At 42.8% G+C, this 23,149-nt stretch overlaps 1 protein-coding gene across 1 annotated transcript in view; it reads left to right on the top strand.

Moving 5' to 3' along the window:
- The first annotated feature begins 552 nt into the window (after positions 1-552).
- Positions 553-23,149, top strand: part of LOC132992199 (synaptic vesicle glycoprotein 2C-like) — a 46,117-nt gene continuing 23,520 nt past the window's right edge. Inside the window, exons 1-3 of the mRNA XM_061061383.1 lie at positions 553-899; positions 10,319-11,210; positions 22,306-22,486. Coding sequence (XP_060917366.1) covers positions 10,613-11,210; positions 22,306-22,486 — 779 coding nt within the window. The 5' untranslated portion in view covers positions 553-899; positions 10,319-10,612. The remainder of the gene's footprint in view (positions 900-10,318; positions 11,211-22,305; positions 22,487-23,149) is intronic.

The raw sequence follows: 23,149 nt of genomic DNA, 5'->3' as shown, positions 1-23,149 counted from the left end.
TGCAAAACAGAATTTAAAAAAATATTTTACCGATCAAAAGGCAGTATGAAAGTTTTTATTTTGGATTTTTTTTTTTTAATTGTTATTAACAATAACTACTGTATGTTCAAATAATCAGTCTCGTTGCAGATGGTCTTATTTAATAATAATAATAATAATAATAATGCATTTAATTTGTAACGCACTTTACATTTTTGCAAAAAAAAGTGCTACAGGAAAAAAATATATATTTATTTTCTTGATTTCAAAAAGAGGCGGCACCTAGAATGTCAGTCTGTTTTGTAACCAGCTATCAAACTCCTCACAGGAACTTGAACTAGGGGGTCCAATTGGTGGATTTAAGTGATACATCCAGATTAGTCAATTCAATTAACTGCATCCTCTTGTATTGTCTTCTGTTGCCTTGGACTCTGGCATTAGTGTAGTAGCTACTCTGTTGGTTTTTACAGTTTCCACTGCAGATCCAGCAGCAGTCCTCCTCATCCCTAAACTTCTTCACTCCTCCTCCTTTTTGTTCTCATCATCTCAGCAGTCTGTGACTCTACCAACCAACCTCCTGCATCACTGCTGCTCTGTATTACACGGAAATGCTCACTGTTGTCTGTAGGATACAGGCCTATTGATTTCAGTCTGCCTATTACTCCTGCTATCCCCCCCCCCCCCCCCTCTTCCTCCCCTCCTCTCCTCTCCCATCGCACTCACGCTTCCCACCTCCCCTCCTTCTCTCTCTCCGTCTCTTCCTTGGACTGCAGCAGAGAAAACCGCTGCATCGCACACAAGACAAGAAAGAAGAAATCTCCGGCGCGATGCCTTTCCTCCCTGTTGCTGTTTAAAGAGAGGCAGAGAGGAGACTCACCGGAGGCTGGGCATGATGCACCCATGGTTCCTCTCAGTACGCTGTAAGTGTTTCTTTTTTTTTTCTCTGTTTAAACGTGCTGCCAAACTAGAACTTCATCATCTCCCTCCGCACTCCGCTATAGTGAAACATAGATCTCATCTTTTAAGATCATTTAAAATGCAAAATGGAAACTGCAGATAAGGGCGGATTTAAACTGTTTTTTTTGTTTTTTTTTTTAAATTATGAATGGGCGCGTGATTGACGCAAGAGTTTGGGAACTTTTTTAAGAGTTTGTCAGAATGAGCATCAGAAAGTGAGTTTACTACATACCACACATGAATGTTATTTGATCAAAATATGTTGGTGCTATTAGGTCAACGTCCATTTGAAGAACCACACCCGATTGATTTTCCTTTTTTGTTTCATATAAATTCAGCAAAATGTTACAAATTGAGAAAAAAATACAAAAATTGCGAGTTTTTCCAAGCTATTTTTTTTTTTTTTTAGACTTTCTACATCTTCCGTGTGTGAGCTGGTCGTGGTGACTGTGTTACGGGTTGTTATCCATCCGGTCGTGCTCCAAAAAAAAAATCGTGTTTAAAATGAGTTGGCACACGCATATAAGCGGCGGTGGAGTGAATCTGCAGTGAGCAGAGAGCGCGCGCACACACACGCACACACACACACACACGCACACACACACACACACACACACACGCACACACACACACACACACAGAGAACAGATCCATCCATTACTCCGGGGCTTTAATGCACGGTGCAGCGCGGAGAGTCATCCAAACTGTACCGATTGATTCTCAGTCTGCAGGACAGCCCCGAAATCTAATTATGGGACGCGACTTGCGTCAAAAGACTCCGCGGTGATTGATGCTCCTTCCTGTACGTGGTCTGTGGGCTGAGCTCTGAAGCTGCAGTAGTGGAACAAAGGGGGAGGAGGGGGGGAATTGACGGATGAGTTTTGCATATAGCTGTCCCATGACGCCGAATGTAAAGTTTGATTGGATCAAACATGCAGAAATTCCAAACCAGGTGTTCGCTTGAAGGCAGTTCTCCGACCGGATAAAAGGTTCACTTTGAATAGTAAGTAAATGAATGTTTGCCTCGGGGCGCTTGTATACCTCAGTGTTTGCTTTTAGCTCAGCATGATGACAATCAAAGCGTCTATTCGCTCTATTTAACCTTTTCTTATTGTGTGTTATCTCTGCTTCATCTATATTTCACTGGAAACTGAACACACAAGAGAGGGGTTTTGGGCTTGCACGGGTCTGCACCACATGTCACAAAGGGGGCCAGGAGGCAATCTGTCAGCCAATCAGTAGCCTGGAAAGAAAGGAGAGGGGAACACCGTCAAGCTGTTTCAACTGTACTAAAACTCTGCCTTCTGCTTTTTGCTGGTCAAAATTGAAAGAAAACGCAAAGCAGTAGGACTTTTGTTAAGTTTCTTTCTTTCTTTTTTTTTTTTAACTTTCCTGCCTGGATTAAAGATGAGGTGGAGATTGTGACCCGTGGCACATCAGGTGCTCAAGAGAGCCGCAACGTTTGCAGGTTTTGACGGAACATTAAGTCATCAAGATCGAGCGCATAAGTTCATGGAAGGAAGTCATTAGATGCTAATTTGCTAAACAGTGGCGTAGCTAGAGTGGTTGGACTGGGGCGGCTGAACATGGCCACCGACTTCTGCAGGACGGCCGGAAGTGTTAGGAACGCACACATTCAAAAAGCATTTATTTCCTGTCTTCAGTGTGAACGAAGGAAACCACTTTTTACAATCTCTCACTTTCTCTGTTATCCACCTACACCACACACACACACACACACACACACACACACACACACACACACACACACACACACACACACACACACACACACACACACACACACACACACACACACACACACACACACACACACACACACACACACACACACACACACACACACACACACACACACACACACACACACACACACACACACACACACACACACACACACACACACACACACACACACACACACACACACACACACACACACACACACACACACACACACACACACACACACACAAATACTTTCCATCAAATTTCAGTTTGGGCATCCACACAGGGACCCCCCACAGCTGCTGGCCGGACTCCAGCAGTCCCTCACAGCCATCATTATATACAGGCAATCAGGCAGCTGTGTGTGTGTGTGTGTGTTAGTTTTTTGCAGCAGCACATTTGAGAATTCATGAATTTATGTTTCTGCTCCTCGTTTGTGTTCGGGGTATCTCTGAGCTCTAAGGCATGATGCTGCTTTATAATGTACTGCGTCTTCATTACTTTAATCTAAACCCCCTGAATCCTCTACTCCACCCCCCCCCCTCCCCCCACACCCCCTGCAGTCATACTTCTTCTCCTCCAGTCTCTTGAGGCTGCACGTTTTAAGTGCTCGTTCATTAGCCATTAGCTTTTTTCTTTTTCTTTAGAGAAGCGCAGAACAAGTTTTTTTTTATCTTTTGGAGGCTGATTTTTTGTTTATTCTAATTTATTTGTTTATTTAACAGGGACACATCCACTGAACAAAAATACAAAGTAGATGCCATCGCTAATTTGCTTTTAGGTTTATAACAGAAGCATTATTGTACAAAATAAATGCATCATAAAAGTTAGCTTGCTTAATCCCCCCTCCACTTTATGCTTATACTGTATTCTACTTTGACTTTATATAAAAGGTGGACAACTCACTCCAGTTGTTCAAAAATGAAGCCAAAATACTCCCAATGACGATTGCTCACATGTTGGGCTGGTGATGTAATTTTGGAGCCAGATATGCACAGTAGAATTTTTTGACTTGCCGCTGCTTTAGCTTACCAAAACACACTTTTAATTTACGGATAAAATTACAAAGACTCCTCAGTCGAGTCCACAACATGACAGATTGTTGTGTCCGTTTGGAGCTGACTCTACGGTTTTTGGAAAGTTCAATGACTCTTGTGTTAGTGTTAATTGCGGTTCTCTCCCTGTTGCTCTGCTACCCTGACAGCTTCTTTCACCTTCTTTGTCCCTCTCTGAATAAGGTACACTGTCCTGCGAAAGTGTTCTCTGTTCTTGGCGTCAACAGCCCCAGAAGAAGTAGAGGCTATTTCAGCCTTTGCTTGTTTTGCAAACTAGCAGCACAGGAGGACAAAATGAAAAGAATGCATTTTACAGTCTTGCAGCTGACGCAGATACTCAGCTGTATTAAGCCTAGTCAGAGAGTAGTAATACAGCAGAGCGAGGCCAGGCTTGGATCTGCACGTATGGGATGCATCCTGGTGCATTTTGACTCTGCAGGCATCGCCATGATAGGAGAAAGAACTCAGTGCTTTTTGGTCACATTGCTAAACTCAAACCCTTGCCAATCGATCTGTCTAATGTCTAGATAAAAAAATATCTCAGTAGACGTAATTAAAGCCACATTCACCCAGACAAGTCCAGATAAACATCTTATTTCAGGAACCTACACAAGGAAAACAAAGCCTGAATTGTTTGTAAGATGTTTAAATAAATGCCAGTGCAGCTATTAATATTGACTTTATAACTAGAAATGTGACAAATACACTTGCTAAGATGTGAGTTTTGACTGCTAAAGTGGTAATTAATAGCTTGTTTTGAATTCATTTCTCATCAAAAATAGGGCTTTAAAGATTCTCTTTAAAGGCTTTATATGTGATTTTTCACACTTAAATGTAGAAATCAAGTATATCCTCTGAAAATAACTCTGTGAGTCATGACTGTCTACAATGGGTGTAACACCCGAGTCCCACTGTCTGTGATGTTTTCAGAGTCCTATCTTCAGTTTGTTTACATCGCCTGGACGGCCGGCTGACTCCTCCCCTCGCGTATAAAAGTTGTTTAATTGAGGGACTGGAGAAAAGAAGAATAACATACTGTACTCACTGCTTAACTGTGTTTCTAGATCACGCTCATTTCAGGTAAATTTACATGCAGTGTGAAGATACGAGCATAATAAAGATCGCTAGCATTAGCATGCTAACACAACAATGCAGCGCAAGTTGTTTTGGTTTCATGCTGGTGCTCAAGGGCGACATCTGATGGATCAAAAAAAATCACATGTAAAGCCTTTAATACGGCTGTTAGCATGTGCAGCAGCTCTCTTGAGTTGTTCACAAAGTATTTCTGAGCTGTTGTACCTTTTCTGTATTTTAAATGTTGGAGAGCATTTTGGAGCTCTCAGCGACCAGAGAAGTAGTAAAGGTGTAAAAAGTAACAATGATGAAAGCTGCAGCAGATCATCTTCTGTGTTCACATAGCTGAGCTAACCTTTTCACTACAGAGAACAAACTCAGGTCTCCATTGATTAAGAAGTCACGAGCCACAAAGAGGTTACATCCAAGTGTAAATCTTGTATGCTTTCTTAGGAAGTCCTGCGTTTCTTCTGTCCAAACTCACAACCTGACTTTGTGTAGCATCTGCCGAGCTTGGCGTGTACTTCCATCCACACGATGTGCATTAGCAAACGCTCACTGCAGCCATCTGTGGGCACCGCAGAAAGCCTGCAGGGCTCTGCACACACCGCTTGCATTTACATATTGCCAACCAGTATGTGGTCCCATGCAGATCACTGGATGTTATGCGCCTTACTTTTCTTTAAATACTGCTATGCCGCACTTCATGATGAACGTCTAAAAAAAATAAATAAATAAGAATGGAACAATGTCCTGCAGAAAACATTTACTCAATCTCACCGTGCACACTGTGAGAGCAGGCCTTCCACTGTTTCAGAGCATGCACCTGCAGAGTGTATGCGTGTGTGTGTCCATGCATCTATATGTGTGTGTGACTCTCTGAGTGATTAATGAACGTAGCCGGACGGCGTCAGCGGGCCATGACAGCAACGACAGCAAGGAAATCATTTCTTCTCTCTCCGCGGACTGCTGATTCAGAGCTCGCAGGAATTTTTTTGCTGATTGCTCACATCACATCATAAGGGTGCTGTTATAATAACCCCCAATCTGTGCATCGCAGCACAAGGCGCCTTCAAAAAGGAAATAAAAAAAAAACGACCGTAAACGATATTAGGGAAAAGGGCAAGGTTGTGAGTAGCTTTTATGTGCATGTATCCCCAGCATCAGCAGGATATGTTGTGTGAATTCTCCATATCTATAGGTTTTTCCTCAACAAAGGGACCGGACATTTGGACCTGACTTTTATGAATTATCTCCGGAGCTCAAAGACTTCTAAATGTCAGCAATAATGACCATTTGCATAAGGAGGAGAGGAGTTAGCCTATCATGAATAATGAAATGTCAACACAAGAGGGATATCTTTCATTTTCTGCCCTGCCATCGAGATGATAACTTTGAAATGTACTCGGTTGAGAGAAGGAAGACAGAAAGAAGGAGGAGAGTGAAGAGATTGGCAGGGATGGAGGAAAAAAAACCACAGATCAAACAGGGATTAAACACAGGTCTTTTCTGCCTGTTTTCCACCATTATTCACTTTTTTCCGCTTTAATAAAAAGGGTCTCTCGGCGTTGCAGCACGGTGAGCTGATTGGCTATTTTCTTCCCAGCCATTTGGTGCAAGAAAAGTCTCCGAGCAAATCATGAGGTCTAACACAGAGTTCACCTTTAGTCCCTGCCGTCAAACGCTAAGTTGGAAGGGTTTGCGTTGCTGGAAATGAGTTTCTGGGAAGTTTTGCATGGAGGGGATTTGATTTGGTTATGAGAAAGAAAAAGGTCTACACAATGTAAGCTCTTTGTGCTGTGCTGAATCACTTCCATGACTCAGGCACAACACTGCATACATGCATGTATCCAAACACTGAATTGACAATTGCTGTTCTTCTTCCAATGAGGCTCGTATGTATGGTTTACTATATTTAAAAAGAGAGAGGTGATGAAAACAAGTAAGATCAAATCAATATGAGCTCTCAAGCAGCACTGGTTTAAAAAAAAAAAAAAAAACTCTGTCTTGAGAAACTTCTAAAACTATTCACTTTTGCTTTAAACAATCATCGTAGGTAATGATGCAGAGTGAACAACTCATTATTGTCCTGAAGACGCAGCATGGGGACATTTTTCTCTCTCTCTTCAGCCTGGTGTTTAGATGCACCCGTGGCCGGCGGCAGTCAGTGTCTCATCATCTGGCCGCGTTTAAAGTTTAGTTAGAACCCCATTTCTTTACTTCATTTCTTTGCTGCATTGCACCAAAAAAAAAAAACCTCTCTCTTGGGCTGCTTTGTGAGCCTCGGTGCTTACGTCCAGATGACGGATTCAAACTGATGTTTTATCTAATCCCGCGGAGCAAAGGTGAGCGGAAACACCATACATCAACCTGCCACTGTCTATTTGGGCACTTAACCCAGTCCCAACACCTCAGTGTATATGCTTTCCACCACAGGGACTGCAGATACTAATAGAATAGCGGGATGAGTCTCATGTAGGTCGATGAAATATGGTTTTTGGACCTTTCCATTTGCAGACCTAATCGTGTTAGACTCGATTGGCTGTATTGTGTTATTGTGCCACTATAGAAATTTAGAAACTTTAAAATTCTAGTACAGAGGTATTTTCTCTTTCGATTCATTCTAAAATACTCCTGACTAATACTAAATAAGAGCTCGGGATGTGTGTTACATCAGCTTTCATGTAGAATATGTAAATGCCAAACGATAATATTAGTAGACGCAGAGTATATAAGATCAGATTTTTCCAGTGAAATGACCGATAATGATCATGTTACTTCCTGTGTTTTTTGCATGTGCAGTGATTTTTTTTTATGTGATCTGTAATTGGCTTGTCAATACCAGTCTAGCTAAAGGGCTTTGGAGTGTAATTCTGTGCAACCAAAGCTTTGCTGGTGTTTCTCCTGCAGCGGTCTCGGGGGCCTGCGGGGACCGCTGGCTGCAGTCTGGAAAGACATGACGGCTCGCGCCTGATGTGCTGACAAGTCTTCTGAGAGGCCACAGCGGAGGGAGCCCTGAGGGGAGTCAAGTCATACATGCTGACATGTACTCCCAGGCTTGAAGTATAACCCCAGATATGATAAGCTCTGACAGAAAACATGGTCCCAAAAGCCTAAATTTCCAAGAATGGAATATTAATGAATCCATAAAACAAATACATTACGGCATGGCAAGAATAGTTTACTTCAGTTTGACTTGACCTGAAACAAAAGTGCAATAAAAGAAGTCTTTGCAGTGTACCACAAACAATGAAAAGGCCGGACATTAAAGCTATACAAAGCAAAACAATGTAGTTACATAACTCAGTGCCGACATACTGCTCCCAAAAACAAAACTTGGATTTACTAAATAACAGAAAAAGGGGATATTGCAACAAAAAAAAGTGCCAGTCTGCATCCATTGAGTCTTTAATTTCACAACTGAGATGCATAGAACTCCAAGAAATCCATTCTGCTTTTATTGACTTTTCACACTCACCCAAAATTTCCTGAATTTAAAAAAGTGGTGCTGTGCAAGTGAACACACACGCATTCATTTTTTTCAGACTTTTACCTGCCAGCCTCCTTTAAAAATGTCTGCAAGCTGTCGGGGTTAGCTGACATGTGAATGCAGCAGGAAAAAGTCTGAGAAATTCCCTTCAAGTGAGTGGGAGTTAGTGGTGTCCTGCGTCCGCTGTGTGACTGGTGCAATCATTGTGCACCAAGCTGCCTCATATCTCATTCTCCTCGCCATGCATGTTGTTTTCCACTTTTTCATTTATACTGTGAATACATCCAATAACACGTAGCACTGATATCAAACTAACCTTGTAGACTCAAAGGTCAAAGTATTCCTGAATTGAAGACTTGGATCTAATGCCTTCTATCTGATGCTTAAGGTCACTGATACGAGCTTTCCGCTCCCACAACTCAGTAAAAGCTTTCACATGGGTCAGAGACGAGGGGGGCGGGAGACGCACTGATGCATTTATCACCTCTTTGCAAGCCACTGTGTTTGAGGACCACGAGGTCCAGAGCAGTGTGGCGGAGGTAAAGGGGTCATCGTGACCTTTTTCTCGATGCAGAGTCGTTGCAGGCCTTGAGATGTCATTATGGGTGACTCGTGAATGTGCTCCTGTTAATGAGGACAGTGATGATGACAAATGCTTGTTTATGTCTAACCGATGGATGTCTACACACCAGGCTTCAAGGTTTTCCAGCCCCCACAGTCCATGATTAGACCTCCTACTGGTATGTCATCAGCAAACTTACAATAGGAGGGGGAAAAAAAGGTTCATCGATAGACTGAGGGCCAATTACTGGAAGACAAAGCTGGAAATACTCAAGATGTACAGGATGCTGTTAGAGGCGTGCAGTTGATAATTTGCAAGCTGATGGTTTACAGACTTATCCCTCCTACCAGTAAGGAGCTTTCAATTGCATTCATTTGGACTAATTTACAATCCTTCTGGATCATCGATTGGTTTGTCTTAAAAGCAGGCAGCAACCTCCATGTTTGAAAAAATGGCGCCAGTGGACCAGTGCAAATAATTACAGTTCCTCGAGGGTCCTTGAGGACAGCTGGGGCCGGCTGCAAAAGCCAAGGAATCCACATTAGGTACTTTAAACAGCGATAGGTAATGCTGTTTTTTTTATGCTTGTGTATTACTTCGTTTTTGTGTGAGGACCCCCTTGAAAATGAGATGGTGCATCTCAAGGGGGCGGGGCTATCCTTTACTAAATACATTTTTTAAAAACTCTCCACAAACAAATTTCAGCAACATTTATTCAACAGGAGTAAACATGGGATCAAACATTATTGATCCTAATTACTTTTTTTCCCCACATTGGACAAGAACAGTAGTCTCCTGGTTAGAAAAAAAGAGCTTTCTGGTAGATCGCTTTGAAGCCAGCTGTGCAAAAACAAATAAATAAAATCACGCTACCATCATGCAATGTGGTCGTGCTGACTGACACAGAAATGCTCTTGTGGTTTGCATACACACAATCTACTCCTAATTGATTGACATATGTGGTTGATTAACTTTTTTTAAAGGTTATATGTTTATGTTTTTATGAGCGGCTCTGCATTGTGTTCATATGTACTGGTATTTGTTTTATGGTTTACAAAGTTGTTGATTGGATTTGAGCTCATCCCTGCTCTGTGAAGCTGGTGAACCACAATTATGAAATGTATTTTTGTCTGGATTTGATGCAAACATTTGTGATTCTTTGACCAATGTTACAATAAAATATCCCAAAACTGAAGAAACTTGTGTTCGGATAACATCCAGCAGCATTGCCCAGCTCATTATCAATGAATACTTTGTGTCATTTCCCTTCTAGTGAAGCTTTTTCTTCTTCAGTAGCAACAGCATTTTGTATCGGCTTCAGAGGGAAGCTTGGCCGACTCAGTGTCCAAATGTTCTTTTTGAAGTTCCTCTCGGTGTGCCAAGAAATCCTGCAGTCAAGTATTTGTGACAGACAGCTTTTACTCCATGCTTTTTCTTTTTCTGTCCCCGCAGGCTGATGGTCTCTTCTGCTGAGCTCTGACAGGACTGAGGATCTGTCCAATTTGAGATCAACCGTCTCCATTTCAGCAAAGTCTGGCCACTCCCGTCCAATGGAACTACAGGTCATTACTTAATCATTACTTTCCTGGCAGCGGAGTGACTTTTCAGCACCAATAAACCGTCTTAAGTCTTGATTTTACTGGGAATAGAAGACCATAAAGAAAGAACATTGGGTAGGGTTGTCGGAGTAAAAGCTCAAGAGGGTTGAGTTAAAAGACTTTTAGTGCCTGATCTCTTTGTGCCAAGATGGATGAAACACAAAACAACAGGACTTCCTTGGCTAAAGGTGCCAAGGACATCGCTAAAGAAGCCAAGAGACATGCCTCCAAAAACTTAAGCAAAGCTGTCGATCGCGCCTCGGACGAATACTCGACTCACCGCAGCTACAACCGCTTCCAGAACGAGGACGAAGACGAGAACAACTACAATTCTTACAATCAGCGAGACGGTCACTACGCCGACAACGCCGCCAACGACGAGGACGGGGCCTCCAGCGACGCCACGGAGGGCCACGACGACGAAGACGAGATCTACGAGGGGGAGTACCAAGGCGTGCCGGCCTACAGCGACGGGAAGGCGCAGGTGGCTCTGGGCCAGCCGGTTTCCGACAGCCTGAAGAGCCACAAGGAGCTGGAGAACGAGAGGCAGTCGGACGAGGAGGAGCTCGCCCAGCAGTACGAGCTGATCATGCAGGAGTGCGGACACGGCAGGTTCCAGTGGCAGCTGTTCTTCGTGCTCGGCTTGGCGCTCATGACGGACGGCGTGGAGGTGTTCGTGGTGGGCTTCGTCCTGCCCAGCGCCGAGACGGATATGTGCGTCCCCAACTCTGGAGCTGGATGGCTCGGTAAGTATTTACACCGAGTGATGAAGCATCAACACTCGTTAAAGTGGTTTGTCCTCTAGAGCAGATCCATTACACACATTACCGTTGGGTTGTCACGATATCACATTTATAAACTTCAATACAATTCTAGGCTAATCAAACGATATGGATTCCTGTTTTACCACAAATAGAAGTCTTAGACGCCCAGTATTGAATCATTTCTTGTTTTTAATAACAGAAAATTGAACGCAAACTCCTACACGATTTCTAATTTGCACAAATAGGTTGGCAACTTACCAAAACATTGTATTTGTGCAATTTAGAAAATGCTCCCTCTCTCTCTCTCTTTCGCTCATGGCAACCGTTTTTGTTTAAGCTTTCATCAGCTATCATGGATCATTAACATAAAGGAGATTGTGTTGTTTTATGAAATGTGGTATTGAGAAATATCAAAGTGTTGAAAATGTTGACAACCTTAAAAATAAGTTTCTCATATGTTGGTAGTGATGATACTTCTCCGACATCAAACAGGAAATGTACATGACGTAATGATAAATGCAGAAGCCTTAAGAGAAACTTACCTTCTCGCAGGTATGTTTTTTAAATGTTTTTATTTAACCTTTATTTAACATGGAAAGAAACTCGTTGAGATTAAAAATCTCTTTTTCAAGAGTAGATGTGTACCTCAGGATGTGCCAACACTACTTTTTCTCTAACAGAGATGGAAGTAGAAAGTCTATAAAAGTATTATTCTCCTTTTTAATTTGGGATGGGGTCCCAGTTTTCCATTTTTTCATATTAAAGTTTTTTTTGTTTCTATTTTTTTTCCCTTAGTTTTCCACCATTTTGAATAGCGAGGCAATGCCACCTTCCCTTGCACCAATCCTACTCCTGTGACCTTTGAATCAAAAAGACAAATCCACAGTTTCACCAGGGAAATGTCAGTGATGTTGTGTCTGCAATTTGGGTTTGTTCTGTCCTTTAATGAGACTTCAAACCCAAGAAAATAATACGTGGAGCAACTTGCCCAACCCATTGGAAAACCTTTCATACGGGGGAATCTCAGGCTTTAAAGGTCCCATATTATGCTTTTTCTGGTTTTATATGCTCTTTAGTGTGTTTTCCAAGTGTCCTGTGCATGTTTAGGCACATCTATGTGCAAAAATTCAAAGTCCGCGGAAACACTCTTCTCCTACGTCCTCCTGTTAGCTGTAGCATTAGCCTCATGTAACGCTCGGTTCTAGCCCCCCTCGATAAAAATTTGTCAGTGCGACGTCATTGTCAGTGTGATATCACTGATCTAAGACCATTGGCTCGTTGTGGCAAGCCCTGCAGCTCATGTTGAAATTTCCGAGACGCGTGCTGAGCAATTGACCAATAAGGACAGAGCGGATCGGCAGACCAATCAGAGCAGACTTGGCCCACGTGGGGTCTAACAGTGTGGGCTCAACAGAGTGCAGCTGACGGACTCAGAGCGGAGAGGGAGCAAGGAGGAGCAGTACATGAAAACAGACACTTTTTTCGGACTTTAGCTATTGTGAACGTACAAAAGTAGGAACATAGATTAAATATACAAACCCCCAAAAAGGGCAGAATATGGACTCTTTAAGGTAAACAGAACATCATGGGTCCACTTTAAGATGCTATAATGAAAATATTACATACTGGTGAACAGAGAGCAGTTTAACTACGGACATCACATAACGGTTGAGTGCATTCAGCCAACAGTCATGCACCGACTGCAGGTAATAAACGACATCACCCCCCCCCCCCCCCCCCCTCCTCCCACTCGCTCGAGATTTCTCATGAATATATTCTGCTGCATTCTTACATTAGCTAACTTGAACTTCCTGCAGAAAAAAATCTACCAACAGGAGAAACTCCAGGTGAAGTCAGACTGAAAAATTAAGCTGTTTGCCTTCACACACGCGGCTCACCCTGAAAACTTCAGTATTTCAGGAGTTTTGTGCAAAATAGACGATATGCATTTTATTAACAGCATTGCTAATTTACTTATAGGGATACACCGACAATCACAAGAAGCTTTTAGTGTGTTCAAAAAAAGCATCTGATCTGATAGATTCCACTGACAGCAGCAGCTTAATTGTATAACTGTACAGAGTAATTAAAGCAACAATTAAGCACAACAGGAAGTGCTCGTCTTCATAAATTAACTTAATAAAGGAAGCCAGCAAGATATGTTTATTACAGAGAGAGAAGTTTAAGGCATGATCTGAAATCAGTGTGGGAACTGACGGAGATTTGGATTCATGGTCATGAAAAGTGCAGCTGTCACACAGTCGACATCCCGACGCACTTATCGGTGAGTGACAGCGAGAAATCTTGACGTGAAGGTGGATAATGAGGCACCTGAAATTCAGGATTCACTGCTCACAGAAACCAACAATTCAGCTGAAAGTTTTCGAGCCTTAAGCATTGAAAGGAAGCAAAAAAAATGATTTGGTAGAGATATTTGCTCGTTCCTGCTAATGATGTGTGTGTGTGTGTGTGTGTGTGCTTTGGGACGTGCTGGCCTGTGTGCATGGAGAGTTCTGGTGGGTGACACTAACAGCAGTAATCTCATTGCTCTAGGAGCTCGCCAGTGGGTTGTCATGGCACCAGGTATTCGGATCCACGAGTAGGAGGCGTGTTAAGCGAGATGGATCTCTCCCACACGAGGGGAAAGTTGTGCGTTTGTTTGAATGTGTGTTGTGTGTGATTTGTTTGCGCACAAATAAAAAAAAATGATACTGGCAGTTTTTCTCATTTTACTGTTTCCATGCTCAGTAATAAATTAGAGCATTAGTCACTGCCCATGCAAACATGTTGATGTCTTCACAGTTTGATTTGTGGTTGTATAACATAAAAACTAAATGTTTGGGTTTTTTTTGGGGGGGGGGAGCAGGATGGATTATTTTTCGTCCATATTTCAGTCGTATTCTGACTCATCTCTCAGCGGGAGACGGCAGGGAGAGAATAGAAAGAATGACTCATTTTAGCAGCTCTCTCTCTCTCGCTCTCACACAGAATAAATAATGTATGTGTGTATATGCTCACTCGTGGATGTACTTAGAAGAGTAAACCTGACACAGTAGCACTGATTGGTGTTTTTTAAGCACAGATTCTCGGTGAAAGTGAAGTGGTGGATAAGAGTGGACATGTGGCTCCAAACAAGTGAGAAATAAAACAACAGGGGAAATGATACAGTCACCATCCTATTCAGTCACAGCACATTCTTATAACCTAATCATTTCAACATAAGGGGCCTAAGTGTAATTATAATTAATGCATAATTACACATAATTAAATTAGAGTCTTTGTGCATATTAAGTAGCAAAAAGGGCTGGATTAAACCCTGCGCAACCCCACTTCAGAAATACTTAACTATCTCTGCAGACGATCCAAAACACAGCAGCGCAACTGGTCGTCAATGTACTCAAAAAAGCACACAAGTCACTCCCCTGTTCATATCCATCTACTGGATCCCAGTTGTGGCTCGCATCAAATTCAAAATAGGGACAAAAACGTCTCCTCCTAACCTCCGGTCTAGTCTTCCTCCCACTACGCTCTGCCAATGAAAAGCGCCTGGTCCTACCTTCACAACAGAGCCCTAAGTCTCCAGAAAGTCTCTGAGGTGGAAGGAGTTACCAAACTTTAAGTAAAAGCTAAAGACCCGGCTCATTTATGTTCACCTATACCCTAAATGAGATTAACAGGATATAGGAAGTGTTAATAAATAAAACGTATTCTTGTGTATGTGCACACAAACGTCTTGACACCCCCTGTTGGACCTTCTTAGTCAGTTAAGTCTAGATCCATCTGCTCCTGTTTGACATGTTGAAATTCTGGTCTTCCATACATCAGCAGTCCTTCGCTTTTCTTATTATTTTGTCTTGTTTTAAATATCAACACATGAATCGAACATGTGGGAATGTCAGTTGATTTTTGATTTTAGAAAGTAAGTGAGTTACCTTCTTCTAAAAGTCGTGTTGATGCAGCTCCTCACTGATGTAATGTCAGGTGTGTGGGGATTTATTTAAAGCTCTTTTATCTGAAATGATCTGTAGAAATGTGTGGAAATATTCCAAGTGTTAACAACTTAGAACATTATCGTTAATCATTAAGAATCGTATGCAGAGAAAAGCTTCTGTGTAACGACCAAACTAAAAAGCTAAACTGATAAAATGTTGACTTCGTCTTCTCTCTGGGGATTGTATGAAGTTCTGCTTTCCTCCTTATTGTGACTAATCACCTTATTTAAGCAGCTTATTCTCCGACCTTGTGTTGAACAAACCTAATTTAAGCAAACAAGATTTACTGGTTCATTAAGCAAATGTTTTAAATATAATGTGTTACCTTTACAATATATCATGAGGGGCGGAGTCAAAGGGGAAAACATTGTAAGGTGGCTCAGTGGTAGAGTCGGTTGTCGCTAAACCGGAAGATCGGGGGTTCGATCCCAGCTCCTGCAGCCACATGCTCGACGTGTCCTTAGGCAAGACACTTAACCCCAATTCCTTGCTAAGTGAATGTGTAAGAATGGATCGTTTAATACTGACGGACACTTTACACAGCGGCCTCTACCATCAGTGTGTGAGTGTGTAGGTGTGACCTGCGGTGTAAAAGCGCTTTGAGTAGTCAGAAGACTGGAAAAGTGCTATGAGCTCAAGTCCATTTACGAGGGGATTCCAGCTTTGGACAAACCAATTTAGTTCTAATTTAGGGAAGTCACTGCTGCTAAGGGATGGTTGCCAACCCTACGGGTGTCGTATCAGAAGTCACACTCATATTCCCACTCCTACTTGATAATGCTTCAGTTTCCTCCAGCTCTCCTTCACTCATCATCATGCATAAATATCAATTCTTTTGAATATGCTGTTGGGATACCGTGCCTTTTCCACTCAAACAAAAAAAGGATTTCCCTGTGATATATGTGCTAAAGGTGAGATGCTATCCAGATTTGGGACCTTCCTGTATTTTTCGCTCTCTGCTCCCGTCCTGTCCTCTGTGTTCCCCCCCCCCCCCTCCCGCTGTAATCCCTCTCTTACACTCTTCTCTGCGACTCATAGCCGTGCAGCCGATCTGGAGATATGTGCCGGAGTTAATCTCTGCAGCATTGTGCTTCACTGCAGTTTAGCCATGGTAGACTGGCTCACGTAGCTCCCCGGAGGAAGAGACGGAGGGAGGGTGGTGCTTTTATACACCTCCTATAAAAGCCCCCCCCCTCTTCCTCTTTTTTTTTTTTTTTTCTTGCACAACATATGGCTTGAATTTGTCTGTGGGTGTTTTTGTGCACCACATACACACTTCTGAGGAGGTTTGGTGATATGGGTTGCTTGCTGGTGTGACTTTTTTTGCAGCTTTTTGTGTGTGTGTGTGTGTGTGTGTGTGTTGCGGGTTATTCTCAAGCACATAAAGCGTCCACGCCTGACGTGATCCAACAAAAAGAAGTGATGAATAGCCTCTGATGCAGCCAGAGGTTAGCTAATTAAAACATCCAGGGACACCAGCCACCATCTCGTCATCCCCTGTCCTCTCTCTCTCTCTCTCCTTTCACAACAAAAAGCACCACCACAGGATGTATTCACACTCTCACTGTCCAGGCAGAGAGGTCACAACTCAATGTGGATATAACATAAAACAAGCTTCACTATCAGGATTACGAGATAAAAAAAAATGGAAATAACTGAAATGAGTTAATGTAAGTCAAAATGAGGCATCTGTAAAAAAAAAAAAAAAAACTTCAACAACAAAAGTTGCATTTTTGCTTCTTGCTTTGCATCCACAGTGCGGCAAGATATATTTCCCATCTCCTTTCTGCACCAAAACACAAAAATTCCCGACTGATCCTGAACTCATCATAATCTGCTCATCTCTGTGATAATTCAATTTAAATTCAGAAAACTTTTTCTATCCGTTAGGAACATGACTTGTGTAAAACATAAAGTTCAGTAGGCATCAAATAAAAAAAGAGACAACATGCAGGTGCAGTTTGAAAAGCTTAAATGTCGCATGATGAGAGTTGAAGCTCTCAGTGATGTGTGTGAGGCTTTTGAGTGAAGTACAGCATTACAACAACAAATCAGCAGGTGTTGATGTAATTAAAACTAGAGGAATGTGCCCTGCTCCCACGGGTGTACCCTCCTCCCCTCCCTCTCTTGTGCTCTCTCATTCTCTGCCGCAACCCACCTGTCAATCACACACAGTCCTCCGGGAATCCCCATCAGCTGTTGAAATCCTGAAGCTCTCACAAAATGTCCTGAACGTCCCGCTGAGGAAATTAGCGGCGGATTCTACCGACTGACTGTCTGAGCGCTCCTCTCATCCATGCCCGGACTCTGAGAGAAAAAAAAAAAAAAAGAGGAGAAAGATGTCAACAGAGAATTACACTCACACATAAGAGCTAATTACTGAAGGGAAATAAAAAAAAAACACAATTTAAGAATTAGCTGAATGAATCCCTCTGGATGGAGAGGAAAGCTGCACAGTGTACCGTTGAAAAGAGAAGACACTGTCTGCTGATTCAGAAACACACGAGCAGCACTTTAGCTCATCAGGTGAGCTCAGTGCAACTTAACTGAGATTCACTTTGTGTTAGCATCAAACTACAATGAGTCTGCTGAAAGGCTTTTATGTATTTAAAAAATGCAGTATCAACAAGTAGGGATGCACAAGTTATCTTAATAATCATAATCATAATAGTTATTGTTGTAAAGGTCTTGGTCTTTCTCGCTCAGCACGTTTACATTTTACCCACAGGATCTGAACCTGGTTCAGCTCAAGATAACTATAACAACCCCTGATTCATTGGTGTTAATTAAGGGGTGGAAAAATAATCTTTTTTGAATGGTTTTGGATTCAGGAGGGACTAATTGCAAAGCTAGGTATTGTGTAAACATGAAGGACAGCAGATAGAGGTAGAAGCTGTGTCAGGATGAGTTTCAGTCGCCGCTATTCACACAGTTTGTAGTGACTCACTTCTCCACATGTGCTTTTGCCTGATGCAAACACCACAGTGCTATACGCTCACACTAACATAGAGCTAAACGTGTTGATTTAGTTGTTTTTCTAAAGTTACCAACGTACATGAATTGGCTTAACAACATCAAGATTACGTTCTTCACCTCCCATCCGAAAAGGCTTCTTCAGTTCTAAACTAACCGGTGGACGGAGCTAGAAATGTTCCTCAAGGATGAGTCACATGAAGAGTCGTTGACCTTCCTGGTCATCTGTGGGGTCGTCGGGGGTCACATGTTCCAAGGTGGGACTGGGGGGGCTTCAGTTGTTTTGAGAGAGAATTCAACACAGCATTGTAGGTGGGTGAAAGATGGTGTCTCAAATCACCACATCGGTTAAGGGATGCTTTTTCCACTCAAACTTATATGGCTTCTTTGACATCACTTCCAAACCAACGGCTTAGAGCAGTTTATTAAGAACGGGGAACCCAGCATCTTCATGTTTTACACACAGAAATGTTCACTTCATGTGCCTTGTCCTCTGAATGATTTTAAAGGATGACCACAAAGAAGTGTGGCTGAAAACCTTTCCTCTGGATACTGATGGAGATTCAATAAATCGCCTGTGGACTCAGTGTTGGAGACGTCCTTCAGCTAGAGCTTTTAAATGAAGATGCAGTTGTCTAATTGATCTCATTGGTGGTGGACATCGGTTATTTAGTTGTTAGTGTGTTACCGGCACAAGGCTAAACATTTAAAAGCATCTATTGTCCCTTTTTCTGCTCCGATGAATTTAACTGACCCTCCAATTTAAATAAAAGCCGCGATCTTTACGCAAGAGGAGGTTTTAAAGGTCTGACCCGAGTTTGAACCCTGCAGGAAATCAAAAATCCAATCTCGGTAAGATTCATGCTGCGTCTCGGATGCCCCATCACCCCTGCTCCCCTCCCCCTTTATTACAGATACAAACCCAGGCTGCAAGGGGGGAGCCATAAAACAAATGAGCCGCTCTCACCCTGATAGCATCTTGCCTTCACATTGCAGTGTTTGTGTAGCTACACAGATCAGACGATGTGACCGGTTTGTGCAGAATGCAGCACTTTTTGATGTTCACTTTGATATTTGGGAGCCGGCAGTGGGGGCTTGTTTGCTCTTCTTTTTTTTTTTTATCCCGCTGCTTATAGGAGAGTCTCCTCTGCAGCAGCTTGTGCGCAGATAGATCCAGTGGCTGTCACCTGTAATGAATCACCGGCTCTCAGCATCATGTCTGCGCTGCTCGATAAGACCCTCTACTCTCAGCGTATCTGTCCCATCACCTCAAACACGAAAGGGAGGGGGGGGAAAAAAAGAAAGAGGTAGAATAAAAGAGTTCCTTTCCTCCGACTGCGTTCTTCCTACCGCCTCGTCAAACAAACACATCTCCCCCCTTCCATGCGCATTAGCATTTTTATTAGCACGTAGAGAGTAAAGTGAATTATTTACTGGCCTGACAACCCCCACCTCTCTCCGTAAACCCTTCCTTTTATGCTGCATGGCGCGGGGACAGGAAGAGAAATGACCCCTGGTTTCCTGCGGAAAAAAAAGAAGCAGCAAAAAAGACACGAGCGCTCGGATTTTATGAGAAGAGCTGCAAGGTGAAAGACGCAGAGGTTTTCTCCTGAACTCCATTGCCACACCATTAAAAGTAACTTGTGGTTGTTTTCCTAGAGATCTCCACTTGTTTATCTCGTATCCCCCGGAGTTGCAAAAGTGCAAAACAAACAAATGGAGTTGACTTACTTCAGTGGTGTTGTCAATGGCAGGACGTCATATTGTTCTTTTATTCTATATCGTTTCAGAATGATCCTGCTTTCATGTGAATACCAGCTTTATGATCCAGAGAGGACAAGAAATATGAATCAGGATCTCAAGAAAACAGCTGAAATTACTCGTTGCCTCGGTAACACTGAGTAAATAAAATGTTTGGATGCATGTCCACATAGGGCGTCGGTAAAATGCTGCTTCATCATTCACTTAACAATTAAACCAGAGTTCCATAACTTAAAGCCTTTAACCATAACTATGAGTGCGTTCACTCAGGGATGCCATTTCTAGTGTCAAGAGAACAACTAAAGGAGAACCAACAGACTTTACAAACCTAAAAATAAATACCTTCTTTGGCCTAATGTATAACAACCGTAGACTGTGATTTTTAATGTTTGAAGCCTGAGTGACGTCAGCCATCTGTTCCTGCAGGGGGCTCCGGAGGCTCATCGGCAGCAGCCGCCATGCTGGAAATCCTGTCTCAGCCTAACTTTCAGTCAACCTAACGACAGGCTGAGAGCTGGAGCTGAGGCGGGTTTTAAGCCTCTTGAATGAACCGTTACATCGCGCCCACCTGTCAATCATGTCAGCTAGGCGCCTAACTATGGATAACACGTACCGTTTTCACTAATCAGACCTATGTTGTTTTTTGTAACAGGCTGTTAACATGTTAATCTATGCTGTAAAAACTGCCAGTCATGTGTATGAAGCTGGCTCCAGGAACACTCAATGAACTGCAGGATTATGCACTTCCGCCTTGGCTTCATTTTTCAAGACCGCTCGGTAACAACCAAATAAACTTTGAGATGCATATCATTACTTAACATATATCGCAGAATCTTGTTCTAGGTGTTTGTGAGGGGGGAGGACCTGAGGGATAAAGGAGGTGTGTTCAAAGTGAGCATTGTTTTGATCTGAAAATCTGCTCTGAAAGTGGCATAACAAGCCTTAAAGAGTGGGGGGGAAAGGAGCTCTAAAAGACTTTATAAAACAACATCCATCACAGCAGTCACTTTGGCTTGAAGTAGAAGAACGCAGAAATCTTGTGATCGTTTTATTTCAATGAAGTTAGAATACATGAATACAAAATGTAAACAAAGTTGCCCTAAGTGGGGGTTTTATTGTGACAAAGTTATTTGATTTAAAAAAAAGGACTGCCTGTTCAAGTGTTTATAAATGTTTTCCGGAGAGTAATTTCTTGAGACAGGATTAAGCTGGAGTCTAATCTGCATCATACCGCAGGTGGTGTTTGGTTTAACAACTGAAATCTCATATTACCGTTTTAGATGCCGGTCAAAGATTAATGAAACACAAACACACCTCACGTGCTTAAGCACATTATCGGCTGTACACAATGAGAAGTTTAGCAAGCAGCTGTTGTAACTCAATCCTTTTTACACTTTTGTTTTTTTTCATGCAATGTGGATCCACAGTGTTTGTTCACAGATCCTGACTCCACCCCCCCCCCCCGGACTGTGGAGCGCAGACGCAGCGACCATCATAATTAGGAGTTGGGAAATGGAAAACTACAGCTCCAGTCGGGGTTGATGTACAGTGTTGAGCTAATCGATTCCAGCTCTGCTATTTTTATGGACGTACACTTTATGTGACCTCTCAGCGTTCTGTCGATAGCCGGGAAACAACACAAGCAATTTCTGTCTGAGCTCTGTGTTACTCAGCTGAAGTAACCGGAACGCACAGCAGGTTAATGTGGCTGCTGTGTGTGTGTCTGCGTACAACACATAAGTTCGTGTTTGATATGCTGTAATGACCGTCATCCATGTGTCATTTTTGCTGTAGAATTGGGGAATAAAAATGTGGCTGGCTATCCAGCTGCAAAACTCACACGGACACTAATTTTAAAAATGAGTATGGAAACATTTAATGGTCAGATATAATGCAAAACGCACTTTACCATATTTTTTCTAACACAGAAAGTTGTCCCTATAGTCCGTCTACAAACGTCCCTATCAGGAAAGTCCATCCTCTCCGTCTTTTGCCCGCTCCACTTTTCAGAAAATGTGTGCTCAAACAGGCCAATTAGAGATTCTCCTTCATGATGTCATGTGGGACAGTAACACCTCCAGCAGGTGGGTTATGCTCCCACAGCTCGGGCGTGGTCAGACACAGTTCTTAATGAAGATACAGCCAGGTTTTCTGACATTTGTTTGGGTTTTTAAAGCTGCATTATGTGTGTTTGGGGAACGATGCACAGCTGAGTGAGAGTGCAAACCGTTTCCTCTTTCCAAAGTGTCATTTGTGTTTTTCTCCATTCAGCAGTTTCTCTCACAAACACTTTCACTCCAGATGGTCTGAGATCATTTACGTCTCCTCCTCTTCCTCTTCTTTGTTTCCAGGCAGCATCGTGTATCTGGGGATGATGTTCGGGGCCTTTTTTTGGGGCGGCCTGTCGGACAGGGTGGGCCGTAAACAGTGCCTGCTGATCTCCATGTCCGTCAACGGCTTCTTCTCCTTCCTCTCCTCCTTCGTCCAAGGCTACAGCATGTTCCTCTTGTGCCGCATGGTGTCTGGCTTTGGGTGAGTCCACTTCTCTCTCTTCTTTTTGAATAATCGTCCTATTTAACCCCGCCACTGAAGTATCTCTGAGGTCTTCTCCCTCTCCCACTGGTTTCCCTGCTGTCTCTCCTCTTCCAAAGTCAGAGTTAATGACAGGAGGGTAACTTTGACTGTCTGGCACCATCCCCATCCTCATCCCCTGAGTGTGGGGAGCAAAAGGGAAAAAGACAAACCAAAGCGTTTTGCAGAAACGAGCCGAGTACAGCAAATGAACATCTGTGCGTTTAAGCGCCGGTGTGGTCTGCTTGGCTGCTCACATCCTTCATAAAAGACACACTCTCCAATCTCTGTGGACTGACATCTCTGCTCAGATTTGACAAATGAAGGTCACCTCAACACCAAGCATTAGGCTATTAAGCATGTCTATGTAGAGCAAGTGCAGTTCCACAAATGTCCACTTGAGAGCGACTGCAAACGGAAAGTACCCCCCCCCCCCCCGTTCCCCCTGAAAAAAAAACAACATTTCATGATTCAAGCCGATTCTGGTCAGATTTTTTCATCTTGAAGTTTAGTCAGATCACAGGTGATTAGTCATTCAGTGTACATGGGCGTCCATCAAGGCTCGATCCTCTTCTCCCAACTGTTTCGATGATTTTCTTGCTTGTTTGAAATTTGGGTCGCATG

The sequence above is a fragment of the Labrus mixtus genome, chromosome 17 (assembly GCF_963584025.1).
Source record: "Labrus mixtus chromosome 17, fLabMix1.1, whole genome shotgun sequence".
NCBI classification, from domain to species: Eukaryota; Metazoa; Chordata; class Actinopteri; order Labriformes; family Labridae; genus Labrus; species Labrus mixtus.
Note: the sequence above shows the minus strand (reverse complement) of the source record. Positions and strands in the feature narration are given on the sequence as shown.